General features: G+C 35.4%; 1 protein-coding gene across 5 annotated transcripts in view; it reads right to left on the minus strand.

The window, feature by feature from the left end:
* Nucleotides 1-23,262, minus strand: part of PRKD1 (protein kinase D1) — a 121,604-nt gene that overhangs the window by 29,358 nt on the left and 68,984 nt on the right. For 4 of the 5 annotated variants that reach the window (XM_032691533.1, XM_032691536.1, XM_032691532.1 and 1 more), the window contains 4 exons: nt 12,881-13,012; nt 12,011-12,171; nt 9,201-9,224; nt 290-500 (listed from right to left, as the gene is read on the minus strand). In XM_032691533.1, coding sequence (XP_032547424.1) covers nt 290-500; nt 9,201-9,224; nt 12,011-12,171; nt 12,881-13,012 — 528 coding nt within the window. The remainder of the gene's footprint in view (nt 1-289; nt 501-9,200; nt 9,225-12,010; nt 12,172-12,880; nt 13,013-23,262) is intronic. The other variant, XM_032691534.1, reaches the window with a different exon arrangement.

Raw genomic sequence — 23,262 nt, forward strand, 5'->3', positions numbered from 1 at the left:
AGCACAGGCTCACCTAGAGCCAAATACAAGATAATCTACACCTGAATGAAAAATGTAAGCTACTGCAGATACACCAAAGGGTAAGAATGAACAGCCATGCAGCCAGCTCCTGCAGAATACCAACACCTGTAATTTTGACTCCAGCTTAATCCAATGTAATTGCACATGTGCCTACACCTAGACAGTTTAGTGAGGAAATCATGAATAAGCCTACATAGTAACTACTCAAACACTAATTTAGTAATTTCATTATGATTAGCTTTTATGTTCCTAAAGGACATTTACTTACCTTTGCACTGCAAACCCTGTCTAAAAAGCCCTTTGAGAAGCTTCTTGCAGTACTGGCAAACTGTTGGACGTGTGTAAGAGTGGATGACAAAAGTGTGAGGCACTTTAACCTTAGACAGTAAAATCTTGTCTAGCTGAATCGGTCGTCCAATGTAAGACTGTGAATTTGACCTCTTCTCTCGCCCAGTGAATGATTCTGATGGTGTCTTTTGCTGTGAAATACATAAAAATAATTGTATTCATTTTTAAAAGAATATCATATTCATATAGTCAGTCACTTCAGGAACGCTAAGTCTTATGTCGTAAGAAGTCATGTAAGTGCCTTTAAGCACTAATACAACATGCATCACACCCCTCTCAGACTCCTTCTGAAAAATTTGAATGGTACTGAACAACAGCTTTGCCAACACTACTATCATTCCTTTCACATTGTGACTGAAACAGGTTTTTATTCAAAGAATAAATGTTTTTTAATCAAAATGAAAATACTCAACAAAAATTTCTCAGAAAAGCATTTTGTATTCTGATAAAAACACAAGCCATTTTTACCTCTCTTATTTTCTGTTTTACATCAAATGCAACTTTGAAAGGCTGTATTTTTTGTATAAACATTAAGAAAATTATTATCTTATTCCATGTGTATGCAGGTTTTTTATAGAAAAAAAGATTAATATTTTCTATCTCCTTTATTTATAATATTTGCTATCACTAACCTTGCCACATTTAGATAATGCACAATTGATCACAATAGGTATTTAAATGCATATATATATAAATATATATGAAGTGAGACAGTAAGGTATGGAATCCAAAGAAGTATTCCTGGAAGAAAAGAGTTACCTTATTTTCTCTACTAAGTTCATTTAGATGTACAAATGGTAATTACCCCAGAAAACAACTCATCCAGAAAACTGCTTTCTCCTAATACTTGCCCTTGAGAAACAACCAAACTACACCAACAATTAACATGAAAAGGAGGAAAAAAGTGACAAGATGCAGCTCGATCATTTAAAACTCGACATCTTCTGACCATGATCTGCAAATAATCTGATAACTGAAGGCTAGAAAACAAGTCATTCACAATGAGCCTGCACTGTTCAAAAACTATAGCAGCTGAAACTTAAGATAGATCTAACATGAAAAACTGTTTAGTTTCAAACAAATAATGTTACAACTGAGAAGGTTGATTGGTTACTATTCCCTGGTCAACCAAATACAGAAATACATTTTTGTATGCTTCTGAGAATCTTGGAGTAAAGAGGAATTTATAAGTCATTTTGATGACAGAAGAATCTAAGGAGTTCCAGCCCTTGCCTTCATAGTGTATGTGTCACAGGGAAAAAAAAAAATCTTCCTTAAAAGTTCAGATAGATTTCTTGCTGTGAAGATAAATTCTTTTGCTTATACTGTCTCTCCAAAGAAGTATATAGATGCACTGTAAAAATGCAATCCTTTCAAATCAAGGAAATATATGTAAAATACATTATATGAGCCAGGTACGTATGGTCACCAAAAAGAAACTAGATTGAAACAACTATAAGAAAGCATCTGCCTTTTCTTTATCACAAATAATAGTGGAAAAAGTATGAGTACATACTCTGATATTATGTGTTTACTTCCTGAAGTTCAGATCTTCACTCTGCAACGCACTTATGCATATAAAAAAACATAAACAACAAACTAGTCTCAATTTAAGATTAAATTTATACAATATTTGTTAGCTAGCAATAAAGTTTGCCTAATATTACCATTGATAAAGCTTTTGTCCTGTTAATAATTTTTTTTAATTTATATTGGTCAATGCACAGTTTTAATTTCTGAAATATTTACTTCAAGTCTCATTTCACACGGCTGCTCAGTCGTGCTGGAGAACAGGCAATTAACTAAGTTTTGGCTAGTAATTTATAAGTGTTCTTTAGAGCTCAAGCAGTAATGGATAATAAACAAAAGATAAAACACTAGAAGACCTACTGTAGGATGTCAGTCTTTAAGACTGGTTCCCACTTTAATGTTTTAACACAACTTTAATATTCAAACTGCTGCTTATATTTATGTTAACAATAACAAGCTCAATAACAAATAAACACAACAATTTCACCACCTTCACTGGTAGGCCTAAACTCATTCCAATAAATTCTTTATAGGCAGTATCTGTCGGCTTTTTCTATTTTCAGTCCAATTTACAGAAAAAAGTATTTCAGTTTTTCTTTGGCATTCTGCAAGTGCTGGGCTGCCACATGCCAGCAGCATAGCACACCATGTAACACACCAGCAATTCTTAATTTACAGTGCCTTCAGGCCAAGAGGTAAAGCTAAATTTCATCTTCTTCCATGCTAGAAGAAACAGCCTTCATGGATCTGGTCTCACTCCTGCATGCCCAGGCCTGATAAAACTCACTCCACTCCCTACCCCTTCCAGCCGGAGACAATGTGCCCCTCTGCTCCTGCTCAGAGGTAGCAGGGAAAGGAAGGCTGGTGACAGAGAACTCATGGTGGCAGCAGTTTGAGCATCTTCCACATCCCTCTGACTACTGGCTGAGAGGAGATGAGCTTCTCCTCTCAATATCCTCCAAAACTCCTGTCAATATCCTTCAACTCTAACTTCCATCACTCCCAGCATCAGACAGATGCCACAATTTAAAGTCCCTGAAAGCAAATAAAATCAGGAACTATCTTATTTTCACTGCAAAAGCAAGAATCTCTTCCAAAAAGCACCTTCCTCTTCAGCTGGTGTGCCTGGTTTGTTAGAAAGATGAGTTTTTCCTGGTAGTCAGCCAGACTACTGACTCAGCAAGTCTGGAAAGTTCCCAGGAAATGATTGCTTAACCAGATTACACCATGGAAACTAACAGCCTGCATGGCTCCAAATACTAAACAGTCCTTTAGAACAATCATCCCAGCAAGGTAATCTATACTTTAGCAGCTCAGAGTATGATTTTCCAAGTGACAACAAACAGCAAGAAACATGTGCAGATACTTAACTGTCCAATCAAGCCAAGGACACTGATCACATCCAGATACTTCAATTAAATTATGCCTTAAACTATGAGAATATCTAATAGAATCCAGTTTGCTGACACTTATTTTGAAAAAAAAAAGTTTTGTTTTTTTAATTTCAAGAAGGAAGAGGTGCCGAGCTTTTTCCACGCACAGGGCATTCCTCATGACTCTTATTTAGCTGATGCCTTGCCCCTCCTTCTTGTTCAATCTCTTTGAATTTTTGGAATATACTGAAGCTACCCATGTGAGTTCTGTGAGCTTTGTTCAAAGCTATTAGAGGACACAACGATTTGACCACATTAGCCAGAAGCATAAAATCATTGTACAGAACCCTGTCATGGCAGGAAGAAGACAGTCTCCCAAGGGTAAAAATAGCTGAGCAGACCTTTTCTACCTTGTCCAAATTCATTGCAAAACACAATTAAGAAACTGAAATAAATACCAATTCACCTCAAATGGATTTAGCTGTTCTTATTACCTGGGTGAGTCTGACTGTCTTCTAGTATCACATCTGTTCCTCCCAGGCACAGAAATCAAAGAAACTTAATGAAGATGCTGAACGGACTAGTGGGAAGCAATAAAAGCTGAATGCTTGGACACAGAGTTGGCCTCTTGGGAACAAAGACAAGGACTGACTGTGCAATTCAGCTGCACGGGCTAGTCTAAAACATAAAAGAGACTGCTGTTTGCCTGACTTATTTTAAAAGATATTGACAGTCCCACTAAAAATGTCCCAGGGATTCTGACAAAACTTTACCAAAAAGCTTCATGTTCTACAAGAGTCAGAAAGCAACTACTTCCATTTTGATAATCACGCTTGCAGAAACACATTCAAGTCAGTAACCTTCACTCAGAAGAGAACAGGCTACACAACCTATACTCTCCGAAATATATCATTTTTCAAAACTGTTCACAAAGAAGTGCTAACCTTTTACAGGTTCAGTATCTAAAAAATATTGCAACATTATTCCTGCATTTTACATTGAGATATTCAATCAGAAAGAACACAGGTATTCCTACAACTTTAAAATATTTGCCTTAACAAAGGAACAAGTTATCATCAACTTGGGTTTTTTATTTACTTGAATGACTGAGAAAAGTGACGTATATTTTTTAAAAAAAACAAACAGCAATAACTGTTTGCATGAAGTTTCATTTTCAGTGTTGAAGCAGACTTGTTGAAACATGCATTTCCTTCCTATATTAAAGGCAGAGGATAAAGCCTTAATATGTTCATACACAATTTCTTCACAGGAAGCTACTGGCAAATGAGGTGCTAGGTATCTATGTAACCACAGGAACTCTATGTTTTTAATGCAATGCAAATGTTGACTTTCTTTGACAAATTAAACTATGTGACTGTAATTAAGTGAATTCAAGGAAACAAATCTTCAGTTAAATATACTGAAATACCACACTTAGACTGCAATCAACTGTGTTGTCTTTAGAGGCTTCTTGCACTCTTCTCTTTAAGTCAAGTGTATGATTTATTCTGACAAGCACCACAGTTAGATAGCTATGGTCTGAAAAACATTTCACTTTCACATATGTAAACACATGAAAGAACTGCCTTCAGTAGAAGCTGTTAATATTAAACTATCCACAGATGGAAATTATTATGTACGCTGCACTTCCACTCAGACATCAATACCAGCAGACAGTGGTTTGAATGCTCTGTCTGTAACTTGCCTTATTTTGGAAAGTAGCAAGAGAAAATTACTCGGTTGCAGCAGTCACTGTGTGACTATGCTGACTTGCCAGAATCAGGGAACTCCCAAAACAAAAGCCCTTTCTCGACAAAGGATTTGCTAGTACCAGCAGGCATAGGACTCACATACCACAAAGCTTTTTTCCAGCATCTTAGAGACACAATTTTTTTCAAAACTGTAAGGTTTAGTTTGATCTTCTATCATGTACTTCATAATTTTAAGCATATTGTACATATATATATATATTACATATATGTATATATGTAATTAATAAATTATTTTCATGTAAGTATCTTGTACTATTAGAATGCCCACACCAGAAGCCAGACTCCTCCATCCTCCTTTCCCCCCCCTCCCCCCAGCCCCCATGTCTGTATAAATGCATCCCAGCTGACATTGCTTACATACTATCCTTGCCAATTTAGGGAAAATCAGCAGGTCTTTGGGCTTAGCCACAGACACTGGTTTGGAAAGTTCTGGTATTGGACAGAGGAGGTCTAGACAAATCTGCTTGGTGAGGCTTGTCTAAAAAGTAAGTTTGGGGGCAGTAGGATGTTTTCAATCCAGAAAAACAAGATTATATATTAGAAAGGAAAGCACCACTGAACATGTCCAGGTGATAATAATGGAGATAAAAAGCTGCATTGATTGCCACTATTCCTCAAAACACAAATAGCGTGATCTTGTACCAATTTAGTGCTCTCGAACCAATTCACAAGACCCGGAACAAACATGAACGATGTCTCAGAGATACTATAGGGAAGTAAAATGTGTGCTGCAGTGTTTGCCCGTTTTTGGTACTTTCAGTATGTGCAAACCCTTTCACTAGCATATAGAAATTACAAGAACTTAGCTCTGAGTGTATGTTTCCTTAGATGTACTACACACCCCTAAAGAATTCCTATTGTTATAGTCTCAGAGCATCTACAAGTCCCCAGTTTAAGCCATCGTGACTTAGATGAAGGGTCATAAACTGACAACTATTATTATTGTATGTCTTTCCCAAAAACAAAATTGGTGATTTAAGAACAAGTGGCAACTACTTGAGGACAAAAAACCTCTCCTCTTCTAAGCTGAAGAGTGAAATACCCATAAAACCTCTCCACTAACAAGTAGTATTCAAAACCATCAGTAGACACAGCACATATGAAATTGCAGAATATGCACATCTTAAGTGGTTTACCGTTTTCTCTTCTACCTATCTTCCTAGATATTTAAAAAATATTAGGTGCGTGATTGATGCAATTTTTAATGCTTTTCTAAACATACATCTTGTAACTTGAAATTATTGGCTTGATCATATTTTATATCTTATCTAGTTGTACTGAACCTCTGAAACAATAATATTGGTGCAAATTAGATCAGAAAAGTGCCAATGTAGTTTGAATTAGTCATAAGAAATTCAGTCCTACAGCATTTAGTGCATGGCAGATAGTACCAGGACTACTGTTATTTTATGGTAAAGCCTAAAGTAAGCCATTCCAAATTTACTTTCTGTATCCTGAAGTCATTTAATTCAGGGTTCAGTTGAACTCTGAATATCACAGACATGCAAGGCTTCAGGAAAAAAGGGAACTACATTTTAAATATGTTTTGTTGATCTGGTTTTGATTTTCAGTAAGTTTCAATATTTTAAACAATTGTAGAAAAGCAAGAAAACTAAAAAAAAAAGCATAAAATACCGTGGAATTAATTTAAATTCCTATTTCAATATTTAACTTTCAGTGTCCGATTCACTGAGTTCTTGATTCTCAATTCTGTTCAGTGCATGACCCAAGATTCACCTGGTGGATATGGCACTAAATCTATGTGAACATTACTTAGGATTGGTTTACTCACAGCCTCTATTTTACCTTCTATTATTTTTAAATGAAATCTAGATTTTGGAGCAAATTCCAGGAGCACTGCCCAAAACAGCATATGGGTTTTTATTAAATATACAAATAAGCTGAAAACAAGTTCTCCTTAAGGCAGAGAGGACTGTGCAGTGTACATCACTGAAGCATGGGAGAATAACTTGAGGGTGACAGAATAAAACATAACTATGAGTGGTATTAATACATAGTTAACTCGAGTGCCTTCAAGAGAAAATATAATTTTGCCTCTGAGGATCTTTGGTCTAATGAACTCTAGCTATCAGAAAAGGACTTTTACTATTTACAAGTGGTTTAAGGCATGAAGATGCTCTCAGCTGCAGCACCCCAGCACTTCTTTAACCGTTCCCTCAAGGGCCCTTTTTTTCCAGTTCAGTGATCTGGGGAGGCATACAAGGCTCTATAGGGACCCGCACTGGGAAAAGGAGACACTGTCTTCTGTAGGAGCGTGGGAAGAAAAGGCTTCTTAGAGTGGGTACTTCTGAGTCACTGGAAACGACTTCTTATTTCAGTGGGGTAAGAGAAAAGGGCATCTGCATTAAGTGCTGGGTGCAAGGGAAGAAAGAGAAAATAGCCACCTACAACTCAAGACAATTCCCTCCTAGAGTCTACTGTGCTAGTTCTGCAGAATCACTCTTCTATATGTAGCTAAAAAGCCTCAAGCCAGCTCTTCTTATAACCAATCTACAGAGGCAAGAAATCTGGTGCTTTTTATTGTCAGTGATACATAAACACTCCTTTTAACTAAAACTATTTACATTTTAAATTATTTAGCAAATAATAATTATAATTCTTGATTCTTCATCAAAAAGCAAAGATAATACGTAACATTCCACTTACCTAAGCCCCATTCCTATTTTAAATGCAAAGCTCAGCTATACTTTTTCTGAGAAATCACTTCTGATGTGTCCATAAAATGACCTTAATATATCAACATTCATTGCTTTTAAAAGATCGAAAAAACCTTACCAAAATAATGGAAACATATATTTTAAAAAAAAATAGAAATAAAATTCTATTGTGTTACATAAATGTATTTTGAAGTAAAAACATAGATGGTTAACATATTTTCTTTTGACAAAAGAAACACAATTTTGTTTTTCCTCCAAATACCTTTTTTGCTTTTTTTTTCATTACTGCCTTTAGTTGCTGCTAATTTAGGGTAATCCACCATCAGAGAGATTGGTAGATTCATCACTTTTCAGACAGCACATACTTAGAATAAAATTATCATAGATATTACAAAACCCCTGTTTTATATCTACCTGTTTGTATTGTTTATGGGTAGCCTGTGGAACTGGAATTCTGGGGCATACTACAATAACAATGTATGTGTTTTAGGAAGACATTAAAACCTCATCCCTGGAAGTTTTCAATGGGGCTTTGAGCAACTGGTCTATTGAAAGGTGGTCCTGGATCATGGTAGGTGAGTTGGAACAACACAATCTTTAAGGTCCCTTCCAACCCAAACCATTCTATGATTCTATGAAATAAAGACATTTCTTTCAAAGAGATAGATGTTTGGCCATGAAAAACTTCACTTCAGCATAACAAAGTATTCCTCAGTTTAACTATGTAGTATTTCCAAAATGGAAAACATTTGCAAAGCCTGTTCTTTTCCAGCTGCACTTCAAATACATGCTGCAAGGGAAAGATGCCAACATTTCTTAGTTTCAAAAACTTGAAACATTAAAGACAAATCAAACTGCTTTAGAAAATCCATACTGAAAATCAAAGAGAACAACTTTTGACATGAAGTATCCACTGAAAAAAAATAACATTGTTTTCTCATTTAGACTTGATACTCTTTTTGTATAGAGCTGTAACTTATTTGTAGACTGCTCATGTTTATTTCCACAGAAATACAGAATGCCAGACTGTTTGGGGTTTTTTAAATGCAACCGTAGCCTGAAAAAAAGAGCTACCACAATAGTAGTATGGTATTAGAAGTTTAGTACTGGTGAGCACTTGAAGATCAGGTTTGTTCAGCTTAAAAATAAAATCTTTATTTTCTATATTACTGCAGCAAATTCCCAAGTCAAGTTCAAAAGTCAAGTTCAAATTTTCTTCCCATGTGTTACTACCAGTATAAAATAGGGCTTCAATCTAACCAATGACCTCCGTCATGTCTAAGAAGTGAAGAAGTCACTTTTATTTTGAAATATTTTAATGTTGTTAATTTTACTGTTTAGTAGAAGAATTATGATCCTCACTTTGGAATCTGGACTTTACTATTCTGATTTAATTCCTGCATTTTTCCACATTCATACTAATAATCCTAAAAGAGAATGCTGCTGATAGTATGATAGGGAGTAAATTCAGTACATACCTCATAGCCAGGGCTGACAGGAGACTGAGACAGGAAGTTGGAAAGAAGAAAAAACAGAACAAAGAAATAAGGGGGAGAAAAAGACAGAAAATAACGTTACTTTAGAAGCAAGCGTGAATGTGGGATCATATTATACTCTCATTCTTTGTTACAGAATAGAATGCAGAAGAATTGCATTTGAGCTATGACATGTAAAATTCTGGGTTGCATTGTATCCTCCTAGTTCTACTTCATTTTTAGCATTTCTGTTGATGAGTTTCACACTACTAAGTTAAGAATCAGAAAAAGATATTGTCCAAATTTCAGATTTTTAAAGCTGTACTCAAATACAGTCCCCATTCAATTTTCAGCTCCAATGAAATACTTTATTGGCTAATGAAAACACTTATATCCAAACTGAAACTGTTTCTGTGTGTGATGGTTCCCTATGCAGGGCTAATTAAAGTACGTTTTGCAAGATTCCGCATTATCCTTGTCTCAAAGATTTTTCAAATTATACAATTTCATATGATATGACATAACTTATTCATTTTATAAGTGTCATTTTTCCAGAGGGCAGACTTACATGCTTAATTCAACATTGTGACCTAAAGTTGGTTCCTTTTAGGTGCACATGACATCAACAACCAAAAAAACCCTCCTGAGTTTAATAATTACATCTATCAAAGATCTTCAGGAATTTCTTCTCTCTCCACTACTCTGACTCCACATGGTAATTAGGGGTGAAAATACATTTATTTTAGTCCTATTTAAAGAATTGACAGATATCTGATTGAATTCAATGCTACTAAACAGAGCTTGTATTTTGTTAGCAGTGATTCAAGTGACACATCAATATTAATAAAGAATGATACAATTTTGCAAACAAGGATGATGTTTTTTCAGTATATTCACACAGACTGTAAAAAAATGAAACAAATTCCAAAGTGCAGGCTTTGATTGGTACCACTGTACAAACTGTCATAAAACTTATCTCAGAATTACTGCAGAAGAATGGAGGCCAAAGGACAGATCTGATACAGGAGAACTGACAAAGCTTATGTACATGTAAAAAGAGTGGAAGGGGGGGGAGGGAATTGAAATACATTCAATGCGAAAAAACCAAAAGAGAACAAAAGACATATAGAACCCCTATGTGAGAGCATTTCTAAAAATCTGATAAATGATACCATGATTTCATGAAATAAAAGTGAAATCAGAAAGCTATTTGATTTCTCTAGGCTAATGCTCATCTCTTTACCTACTGTAAATATATTTTCTTTGTGCATGCACACATGTGTGCACATGTGTGATGTTCAGAGTCATTAAAAGAGGTACACCAATGATTACAAGTCCTTAGAGAAGTATAGCCTGCAGTATAGATGAAACTTGCTGTATATCTTCACTGGCAACTTAATGTTTGCAACCATTTTGCAATACATAGCTTTGCCAAACAAGTATTTCATATAAGAATGTATCAGCAAACAACACAGCCATATAATTAAACATGTTTTCAAATTGAAAATTTTTTGCTACGTTGTAACTGTACAGTGCAGTGAACACTTATAGACCATATAGAAATATGCTCACTCATACAATTTTTAAAGCAAAATTTCAGAAAAAAAATCAGAATTAAGGCCAGCCTACATAAAAATTTTCTGTCTTGGCCTAAGCAATTTCTGAAACAACCTGCTGAGAACTATGATTAATCTGTAAACATTTGTTGCTGTAGTTTGCAGAACTTAAGCACCTTACTCATTTATGCAGCTTTTAAATTAAAAATACAGATTCATAATGTTAACCTTAATTTCCAAGTAGCTTTAGACTAATGATAATCAGTAGCATAAGTACATAATTATGGTTCGTAGATGGTACTGCATCTAACACCAGGTCTACATAATTTGCAATAGTGTCCTTTTAGTATGTCAAGTTTAATAAGTTTATTATTCTAATTGAGAGGAAAACATGATAATTGTTGTGTGTACTTATAAATCCTTTCCTCTCTTTTAAACCTTAAGGTTTTCAAAACTTTCACCTAGAAGTGGATTCATTTACACACTCTGTAAAATCTTAACTATTGAAGTATATTATGACCATCAGTGTTACAAAGAACAAACATGATGAAGATAAAAAATACATATCATTGTCATTTACTCCGGTCAACATTTTGTTGCCAGATGAGTGAATGCATATGTAAGTATACCATATACTTACATGTGCCTGTATGTATACATCTACATATACATCTACATATACATCTACACACCACCCCCACCCCCCCTACATACATCAACCACAAAGACCTGTTTAAGGATCTAATAGAGATTTCTCCTACTTTCTTCTTCACACTCAGAAATATGCTAAATACACAGGCTCCAACTAATTAACTATAGCCTTGGCTGTGACAGATACTCAGTTGGATACTGTGCTATCTGGGTCACAGTGTTCTAATGAGGCAAACCTCTCCTATATAATAAACCAAGGGATATAATGGTCCAATACGGAAGAAATTCAACTTCTAGTTCCAGAGAAGACATTTTCCAAGATATAGCTATTCATGTTAGCACAGATGGCAGTTTCAAACCTCAAAAATAACCTAATTCTTGACGAAGGAGGAGACTCTTTGGAGTATGAGAAGTGGCACATACCTTAAATCCACATACCTTAAACTGGTGACCTCCCTTTTATGTCAAGATGCCTTTTCTCACTTTATAATCTACATACCACCCTCCCCTGTAGCCTATAACAGGCAAAACCAGATTCTATAGCACTAAATATCATTGTTTCTTATCAGCTCCGCCCATGGCCTCTACAGCTAGGGAATCCCATACCAGAAGGGCTTCATCCGGCACACTGGGTGAGGGTTCTGCAGAAACTGTACGAACAGTGCTGAGTCCTGTCAGGGAGACATTTGACAGGCGTCTTTTCCGTACACCACTGCAGTTGTTAGGGATTTTAAATGCACATCTCTTATGGTAGTTTAGACCACATCCTGAAAAGAGAAATTTAAAACCATCTGATTATGGCTTATTACTGTAAAAAAGGCAAACAATTTTGGATTTTTTCAAAAACAAGCATTCAAGAATTCAAAAATACTACCCTTATTTTTGATTAAACTTTTTTCCTCTACTCTGCTCCTATATTCTAACAAATTTTTAGAGAGATAATGTTATCAGTTCCAAATAGTTAAATCTACAACAGTATTTTTTTTTTGATTTTTCAAAATCTATGGTCTCAAAAAGCAGGAAACTTCCTGATCAGCATTTGGGAGGTAAGGAAGTCTTTCACGGCAAATGGTATATCCTATTGGATACAGTCTATCAGAAGTCAAATAGTTGTGGCAAAATCAGAAAACATAACTATTACAACCTCCTATGGACTGACAGTAATTTCAGTCAAATAATCTGAATTAATGTGATACAGAACGAGACAAAGGCTGAGACTCATAAGGGAAGTAGAGCAAAAAAGAGACAGCCTTTTCTTAAAAATACATATAGACCATTTTTTTTGCACTTCAGGTTACAGGGCCATATCTAGGAGGCCTCAGAGCAGTCAAAAGGATCAGTTCTTTAATCAATTAATTACTTTGATAGGTCTTACTGTCTCTAACCAATTTAAAAGCAGCATCAGAGACAACACACAGAAACGGAATGGACAAGTCTCTTCTTGAGGCTGAAAAACTGCACCTCGCTGCAGCTTACCTTCACATTTGAGTCCCTGGCGCACCAGCCCCCACAGCATCTCTCCACAATGGTCACAAAAGGCTGGAGCTCGATAGGAATGAACAAACAAAGCATGGGGCCGGATTTGAAAGTCTTCAAATGTAGCAGAAGCTGCAACAGCAAGATCATTCAAAAATTAACAGAATTAGTAACATAACTAATATTCTTCATTTATTTAGTACTTCATCACAGAACAAAGCAAAACTCTTTTTGGTCACTATGATGACGAACCTTGAATTTGGTATTGTTCACTGCATTATATTTTGAAGATAAAAAGATTGACAATATACCTTCATACTATAATGACCACTGGAAAAAGCATAAAGCTGCATTTGCAAACCTGCAGCAGTAACGTCTCTGAGAATATTTTTCCAATAAAAACACAGGAGGATAATAGCATATCAACATTTACCAAAATTTCCAGAGTTCAATTAAATGTCAGAAATTTTTCAAAATACTCTTTTACAGGCTTGACTCTCTGCACCTGAAGATACATACATAAAATAAACCAAACACATTCAGTAAAGAAATACTGTAAGGTTTTTTTGACAAGTAAATGAAAATGTATCCAAAATAGGCCACTTCTGCTGATGATTTGGTCTATTTGATTCAGCATTCTATGTTGGTATCGGTGAACTGATCACTCAAGTAAAAAATTCATATTAGAGCTTAAAAAGAAAACATGTAATGATATACCCAATCATCAATAAAGAAAAAAACCTTGCAGAGCAGCCTGGAAGATGGTTGTGCATTTCCTGAAACCAAATCCCCTCAAAGTGACATGAGCCTGTAACTAGTGTAACAGCTGCAAAAGTTAGAGGAGCTAGTTAAAGGCACTAGTGGAAACTATAAACAACTATGTTTTAAGAACTATTTTTAATACAGAGACAACCACAATACTTTTAAAAATACACTTAAACGAAATTTTTTCTTTTTCTTATTGAATATGTTAAACATATATCAGATAGTCTACTGAAAAATAATATCTGTTAAATGTGGTTAAACATTAATCACATATGCAAACACTCAATCTCATTCAGACTGCCATTTAAACAGGTTATTTAAGTGTGTGCTTACTGTTCACAGATATCAGTATGAATGAACCAGGTATGTAGCCACTTAAAAGAAATATTCTGCCTTTCAAAAGAAATACATTCCTGATTTGCAACAGAAAGAAAAAAGGAAGAAGGAACCAACAAAATACAACCCTTTTTTTTTTTAATGTTTCGTTCAAAGGAATTCCTAAAAGATCCAAATATCCTGGCTTGTTCCTTGTCTACTAATGAAAAGAGAACCAAAAATCTGCATACCGATCAAGAAGAGGTTTTTAACTAAGTAGACTAGAGTACCAATAAAGACCTATGCCCTGCACTCAGTTCCTTCTCTGAAAAGAACTGCTACTCTTAGGAAAAACTTTTCCAGAACTGTCCACAGAAAAATATGTTTCTAGTCTCAACCAGTCTTGGGATCTATTAACATAGCTATATGGAATGTGCACAATCCAATGACTCCAGTAATATCAAACCTCCCCTTTCTTAAATTTTTATTAAAACAATCCAAATCACCTAACAGTTTTTTAAATTCAGTATTTCACTTTCTTCCAGATTTATTTCATAAAAAGCCATACTAAAAAATGTTACTTAATTCATAAAATTAGGACTTCATAAAACAGTCAAACATATTAGAACATCCTGAAACTAAATTAAATAGTTTTATATTTATTTAAAAATGTTAGGTCAGGCATATTTTTCAGACTCAAGGGCTTTCAAACACATAAGGATACTTGTTCAAATATGTTATTTTTCTATTTTTTTCCAGACTTCAGTGGTCAAGTTCACTGTCAAGACAATGCTCACTCTGTAATAACAACAGTCTCCAACCCTAAGGTTGTTTCTAAAAGCATAAAAGTAATAATCAAAGCACTAGTAAAAGAAAAGTGATATGTACAATAAAAACAATTTAAATCTCAATCTGGCAAAGGATTTAAGTATGTATGTAAGTTCATGTCAATTTCATTGACTAACTACCTAAAGTTACGCATGTATTTAAGTTCTATTTTGCGTAAATGATGCTTGCTAAGCTGGAAGACTGGGGAGGAGTTTTACATCGATTTACTGTGTAGTTTTTCAAATAGTATGAACAGAGCAGTAAAACGCAAGTAGTTTTGCCTTAGGGATCTATCTACTCATTTGGCTCTCTTCCTCTGCTCTGAATCCAGTTCTATCTGAAGCTGTTAAGTGGATGGAATGTATTTTGTTGTTGAGTGTCATTTTCTCAATGGTAATTTTGTTGTACTGGTCTCTTCCCACTCTCCACTGCCCTTTCACAAATGGTGAGAAAATAATTTATATCATTTCCATTAAAGCTGTAACTGAACCTCCTGGTCTCCCTGCACGTTAATTAATGGGTTATCATGGCTCATGTTCTTGTAATAAAAAAAATGTTTCTAGTCCCAAGGCAAAAAAATTTAGAAATTACTTTATTATATCTTTTGTTTAGTTTATATTTAGTTTAAATAAATTCCAAACTTAGCAGTAATAGCATTTATGTAGTTATAGGGAAGTAGAAATCAAATGTAAAGAGCCCTCCTGAAGTATGGAACTTGAAGTTGTGGCAATTATAAACACACATGCAGTTTCATATACCTAGTTTTTTCATTTAAATTACTTTCAATTTAAATATCCTTAGAATTTATTGTACATCACACACTGCAAAACAGAGATGATAAATTTTCAAAGAAACTGTCTTTCAAAGAAAGCTTAAATTTTGCCTGTTTGATTACTGAATTAACATTGTGATTATTGACAGAAAAGGAAATTGTCTCTGCTGAATTATGGCTGGATTTAAGCAGCTCTGCAGCTGGTTAGGCTGTTGTTTACATGGTGAACTCACCCTCCTGTATCTGCCATAGCTGCTATAACACAAAGTATGTATTAGACTTAAGATTCAGCAGGGATGAGCTGACTGGCAAAACTGTTCACTTACCATGACCTGAACTGTATTTCTGTGACAGTAAGCAAGCAAGAACCAGTAACGAAGGGTCCCCCTGAACTGAAAGGTCCTGAAAGTTATGTTCAGAACCTCTAGAAATCCAAAATCACAGAAAGGCACAAAATGGTTTCAGGGAACAGCAAAGGATTGTTAGATCCTGCATCTGTATGGGATTTTGAGGCTGGAATAAAAGAGTGTGCAGACTATCATTCCAACAAATGATTACTAAATTACTTACTCCACAGGCAAATATTCTTAGGCTCCACCCATACAAGTGGTCAGCAAGGAACTGAACCTAAACTAGTAGACAAGAAACACCAGCCTCTTGGTTGAAAAAGTAACTGAGGTGAGTTCTAGGAATTCTCAAAAAGAGATACCAATGGTATAAGCAGTGATAAATACCATTCTTTTTCTACATTTCAACCCTCCTGACTGAATAACTGCAACGTATAATATCATTTTATGTAATGATATATTTAAAAATCCATATAATTTTATACTGACATGATAAATATTCAAAAGTAAAAGGCAGGGAGGTGAAATGCATTTTATTTTAAATAAGCTTTAAATCTGGCAAGTACTGCAGAATACAGGAATATGAAGAATACAAAACATCACTCTTTCTCCTTCTTTTGAAACTGTTTTGGCAATGTTCCACTCTACTGAAAGGCTTGGAAGTGTTTTGGGTTTTAATTTTTAAGGTAAAACCAGTGATTTTCCAGGCTTCAGATTTACATGTTCTCATCAGGCTCAACAGAGCATTCTGCTTCCTCTTCTCATGAAATGATGTTATTTCAGATCACTACTCACTGAAACTAGTGTGTCATCAGGCCTTGATCTGGAAACATGTTAGCTAGCAAGTTACACAAATCTTCTATCTCTATAAACATGCATAATTCATATTTCTCATTCTCCACCAGTTCAGCGCAGTTGACTTCCTGTGGCTAGAAGTGGCACAGCTTAAATTTTCAGAGCATGCAATTCCAGAAGCAGTCCTTTATGAATTAGGTCCTTCTTTTAAACTTCTTCCATCATCTTGCAAGTTGTAAGTTTTTAAAACTATATGTCTAGAAAGCCTTTCATGTAGCCACTAACATTTAAAGTTTTAACTTTAAGAATATTCCTGTGTTATTCACTGAAAAAATAAAAGCCCTGCTGATGAAAGATTTTTTTTTCCAAATTAAATGGAGACCTTTCTTATTAACAAAAAAAGCTTCTGTAATCAGGCTATCCTTTTGCTTTGACAAAGCACTGATGGGGTGAAGACAATTTTCTAGCTGTATGTAAAATTGTGCAGTAAAAAAGAGGAGGGCCTCCAAATATTCCTATATATATCTATATATACCCTGTAAAACTTACTACTCTGCAGAAAAGTTTGCAATATTATGTTCTAATATGACACTGTTTTACTGTTAACTCTCAGGCTAACTTGTCATCATCTATTTAAGCTTTCCTAGTATCACCAAAACACAGACATTAAAACTACAACAGTTTTGACAAGACTATTTCATCAAGTCTGTTAAGGACTTGGCTGTTAATGGCTACTACTCCTTGTTCTGGGCTTAGGAGTAGATCTATCATTCAGCACAGTTGTAAAGGAAAACAAGATGTTGTAAATGAGAAAGGTAAGGTCTTGCTTTCAGAAAGATGCAAAGGATTTACTCATCATTTTGTGTTCCAAGTCCAAAAGGGCTTTGAACTATTAGAAGAGGTGAGATCCTGCTAATACGAGTAACAGAGCTGCACATAATGGGCACTGTAATCTAGCAGCCATGACTCTCACAGCAGAAGAAACCATCAATCACAAGACTAGACATATCTTGTGGCTATGAAAAGCACGCATTCTCCTGCTACTTTCCCTCACTTGCAATGCATTTAAGAGTAATGTATCCCGTTGACTTCCCATAGGCATTTGTAACTGAGCGCATGGTTACAAGAAGTGCTGGCATTCAGGTAATTAGCTGCAGGAGGAGGGGATGGAGTGAGAGATAAATTTTCAGAATTGAATTTGGAACTCTTGAGCAGAAGACTCCTACTTGCTAACTGCAGCCTAGTTGCAATTTTTTTATACCACCCAGACTAATCAAAAGTGGCATGTTCTCATGCCTGATTACATGCTGTGCTTCTGCACATGAACTATTTAGTTTGGAAACATGACAAGGCTGGGTGTGCAGAGGAGGTAGAAGAGAAGGGTCCCCAAAAAGAAGCAGTCACCTCAGAAAGAAGGGAGGCTGGAAAGGTGAGGGTGAAAATCCTGCACAGAGGTAAGATGTTGGAAATAGGGATCCCAGAGATCCGAAAGATGGAGGCCAGAGGACCTCCACGCATTTTGATCAACAATGCCAAAGGTTGGTAGCTGTAAGAGCAGTGGCACACCAGGAACAAACAAGACTGTGCCCAGTCTCCTGTGGCCAGCAGCTACCTCCTTTCTGGGAAGAGCAGTGGGAAGCTGGCAAATGTAAGACTGGGAAGGGAGCAAATGAGCCGGTGTGGGAGGCATCCAAGTAAGGTAAAGGTTCTCATCTCCCTGGTTGCTAAAACCCAGTATCCAGATTCACTATGGGCCGTTGTTTACACTGTCTCATTGGTGATGTGAGATTTAAGCAATAAAGGAAAGGAGATACTAAACCATTTGCAATCATTTGTCTAGTGCTAGCTCAGACCTTTAAGGAGATTTTTAATAGATTAAAATTGATGAGTCAACATGCTTGATTCATCTGTACACTCTGAATTTCTGAAGTTCAGTTTTCATGTACTTGTATTCACTTGTGAATGATTCCACAGTTTCAAACCTACAAACTAGACAGCACAGTAGGTTTAACTTCATTTAAAATCCCATCACACAATTCTTTCATCATGAAGTTACCCATTTTTCAGCCAAGTGGAAAAAATCTGTGAACCTTAGTTCACAGATTCAGGCCCTGTCAATCATGAAACACTGCAGAAGTATCAATTTAGCATAGGAAAATAAAATTAAATACCCTGGAATTTTACTGGAGCTATTGATGCAGTGTTCAAAATTAATTCTGACTACTGGCAGTAAGGAGCAGCTCCAAATGAAAAATAAAGTCTCTTGTTCCTTTTCTATGCTCTGACTCATCTAAATCAATATCAAAAGTATATGCTGCAAGTCCTTTACATCTTTATTTCCTCTTTCTTTTTAAGTTCTTCACAGCTCTTTTGCACGGATTCTGAAAAAAATTCTTCTTCAAAAAGAAGAGGTGCTTAAAAAGAATTAGTAGCACTTGTAAAACTTGTTTCATTCCCACAAGTTTCTTTCATAAAAGGTTAAGAAATTTTTGGTTACTTGGGGAATAAATGCTACTGGTTAAAAGAGTAAGTATAATGGAATTAGAAATGCAACCTTATGTTGAATTCACTAAGGAACAACGGAACTTCTGCACACATTAAACTATTTTTAACACACTTTACTGTTAACTATCTGCAAAAGTCTAGATATCTTAAGAATTCATAACTACATATCACTACAAATTAAATACAAGCAGGGTTTTTTGCATGGTATCATTGGATGTCCACAGGTCCTGATGGGTTGCACTCAAAAGTGCTGAGGGAACTAACTGCCTGATGTCCTTGCAAGGCCTTACTTTCAGTAATCTTTGAATTATCATGGTGATTGGGAGAAGTGCCCAAATTCTGGAGGAAACTAAATGTCACTTCTACGTTCAAGAAGGGTAAAAAAGAGGATCAAAGGGAACTACATGCCAATCAGCCTCACCTGAAGTACCCAGAAGGCGATGAAACAAGTAACCCTGGAAATATATGAACACTTCTGGAATATGCTTTAATTAATAATGCTTTTTTCAGGCCTCAGATCTTTGACATGGGACCATCAGAGGTAAAGAACAGAAGCATGACTGTATATATGAGTTTTCTCAGCCCCACTTGTATCTTTCTGGGATAACACTAGAAAAGGGAGAAGGGAAATTAAAAATGCAAAAGAAATGCACAAGATGACGTAATCTGAAAGAAAGAAATTAATTATTGCTCTGAATTGTGGATGGTTTTTTAAAATGGATTACAGCAATTCAAGAATTACTCATCGTGAAAACATCTCCAGTGCCTGACCAGGTAGATCAGAAGGTCAAAACAAGAAAAAGGTTAGTTGCTCCACTAAAGATAACAGAAGTGTTCTACTGACTTAACAAGTTTACCCAGTATTTCACTCATGCACATAAATAAGTAGAAATTAACACTGGGAAATGGTGATACCAATATTCCCTGCTTGACATTCTGTGTTCAGTTCCTCTGAGACAGATCCAAAAAGTTGTATGGTAAGAGAGAGAAACTGACAAATGAGGAAAACCAGTGGAGGCATGGAAGAGACTTCCACATAAGGAGAGATTAAAAGATTGGAATTGTTTTGTTTGTAGAGGAAGTGAGTAAGAGTTTACTGGATTCAAGAAGAGGGGGAAGCAAAAATAAATCAAACCAGGAAACAAAAAGAACTGCTGTAGAATAACCTTCTGCATCAACAAACTAGAGTGACAGAAGTCTTCATGTCCTGAGAAGCAGGAAAGCTTACCAAAATTCTTTTTGGCAAGTCATATCTTAACTATGTTAACAGAAACATTTTTGGGGCCTCTTTAAAAGCCGGAGTGAGACAGATTTCAGTTGGAATGACAATGTCTCCAGGCTTGAGTTACACTACCATCCAGATATAAAAACCAGCAGACTGCAACCTGTGGCAGTTCCTGAGTCTCTTCCTCCTCAGTTTCCGCTTCAAATTGTGATATCCCCCAAGGGAAAGAGGTTTGCTTGTTTGTGCTCAGACCTCCTTTAGCTACAAACCTCAAGCACTTCCTAAAAGATGAGTATTTTACCACAAACGGTTGTAAACATCATTTACTAGAAATTACCATGGACTATTTGATCTTTCAAAATCAAAGCCAGCAGTCAGCCAATAGAAGTGAATTCGATGAGTTCAACAGTGATATTGAAAGATTTTCTTTTTTTTTACATTAAGCCATTTGAAACCTACTGGAGCACCGAGTTATTGAGACCATGACTTCAGAAAGCCTGAAAACAGTAGGGTTTTATTTCCTGACATACATCCAAGCAGTGTAAAATACACTGTTATATAATACAATTCATCTGATGGGCAAATTATTCCAAGTTACCTTTCATTTTTCAATATGATGAAACATTTACAGCTAAGAGCCATTCAAGACTCACTACTATAATTTAACAAATACCTTGATACAAAAGTTTCATCAAGCATGTATGGGTCAAAGAAACTGTTTAACACATCTATCAGACAAAAGCTTGTAAGACAAATCAAAGAGTTGTCTGCTTAGCCAAAGTAAGGCTTGTTCCCCGTTGAATTTGTAGCTAATGAGAATGAACCAGGGAGGTAATTATTTGATGAAAGGGGATAGAGTCTGGTGACAAAAAGAGAATTCTTCAAATGGTGGCTGTTTTATGATTAAAATCTGTTAAATCTCAAGCAAAAACAACTGAAAGAATATGAAGAACAGAGAAAAGGAGAAAAAAATTTAATTGAAGTTTTCTTACTCAACTATTCAAAAAGGGTGACTTAAACTTCCAAAAGAGGTGAAAACCTTTTTCCTAATAAACAACTTCAAGTGACCCTATAGCAGTGATCTCCAAAGTGAGGTGCACACACCCGTGGCTCTGCACAAGACAATCCACTAGGGTGCAGAAAGAAAATATTAGAACTTAAGCAATATAAGAAAATAAATATATATATATTGAGGGTGTATCCTCAAAGATTTTTAGTGATGGGGTGCACAATAAAAAAGTTTGGACTTTGCCACTCTACCTTTAAGAAAAGCTCAAGTACTTTTAAGTACATATCCTGTGAAAGAATTTATAGCTATGTCCAAGTTTCACACACCACAGAGGTAAGGAGAGACTAAACAGATTAAATAAATTTGTAAAACAGTAAACAGAGTTGATTTATCCTTTGATGAAAATACATTTTTATTATCCTGCACATTTTTTCTATCAATGCCTTTTTAATTATAAGCATTTCATATTGATTCAGACTGCTAATCAGATGATAACATTGCACTGTAAGTCTAAATAAGCATAAAAATATCCATTAATATATAGGAAAAGGTACCTCAGACTCCAAGTTTCATTCATCACCTCAAGTCTTTTGAGAAAGAATTAGCTGAAGTGTGGGCTGCTGAAGTATAATACTTGAATAACCTATTGAGATACTGTTACTAAGTGAATTGTGTTAAACTCAGTCAAAAATATATCTAAAAGCTTTTAAAAAAGGGTAAATGTGGTAGGTATCATATTAAGAAAACTGAGTAAAAATTAATAAGAAATATTTTAAAAATTGCTTCACTGAACTAAGATGTTTTAAGGAGAATAAGGGCTTTTTTTAACTCCAAAGGCTTTAACGCATATATTTAACATAAAATTAAAATCAGGAATTAATTTGGTCTACTGTAGAAGCTGATAGACATTTTTTTAAAACATTAACTCCAATTAATGTAGCTAAACAGCTTCAATTCCACTTTTCTTGAAAAGCTGGCTATACAACTTACTGATGCACAACAATTAAAAATCATGTAATTACTTTTTCTATCTTAATCATAATGACACAGAAATTTGCGGGCATTGAGGTTATCCCTGTTAAATTAATGTAACATGAAATATGTTTCCTTTCAGTGAAATCATGTCATAAGAATACAAAAGCGTAAGAACTACTGGATCGGACAAAAATCTAAGCCTGGAATCCTGTCTTTGAAAGAGGAGTTCCTAAAGCAGCATCAGCATTCTCTGAAGCAGAGAAGGTAACAAAGGTAGATGACACAAGGGCAGTGACATTACAAGCCATTTTCTGTCTTGTTGCCGTTGCTGACACTTGACACTTTACTAGTCATGCTTTCATGATCATTCATGAACGTATTTTAACAGCACAGACCTACAAACCTTGCTTTGCAACCTGCTTCCACTGAGAAAACAGCGTGCATTTCTACCCTTTGTTTCCCAAGTCCTAAATAGTTATTTATCCATTTGAGCTTCTTTCATGAAGCATAGTTTCTTTATGAGCATTTGGAAAAAGAGTATTTGGAAAAAAAGCCTTTGTATTAAATCTGGAGAACCAAGTAAACTACCTCAAATGAACAGAAAATTTTATTAAAGAGCACACAAATAAACTGAAAATGTATTATCTCAAAAAAATGGACAATTAAAGGTGCATAAGGTAGGATGTCTGACCTGATCTATTAGCTTGCAGTGGAACAGGGACTTCTCATATAAAGGCCCTGTCCTGACAGAAGGATTTGTGTAGCTTTTCTCAAGGAAAATTAATCTTCCCTATCAACAGTATTTTTTTACAACATTTAGTTTAATTTTTTCTAAATACAAAATGA

The sequence above is a fragment of the Chiroxiphia lanceolata genome, chromosome 6, assembly GCF_009829145.1.
Source record: "Chiroxiphia lanceolata isolate bChiLan1 chromosome 6, bChiLan1.pri, whole genome shotgun sequence".
Taxonomy (NCBI): Eukaryota; Metazoa; Chordata; class Aves; order Passeriformes; family Pipridae; genus Chiroxiphia; species Chiroxiphia lanceolata.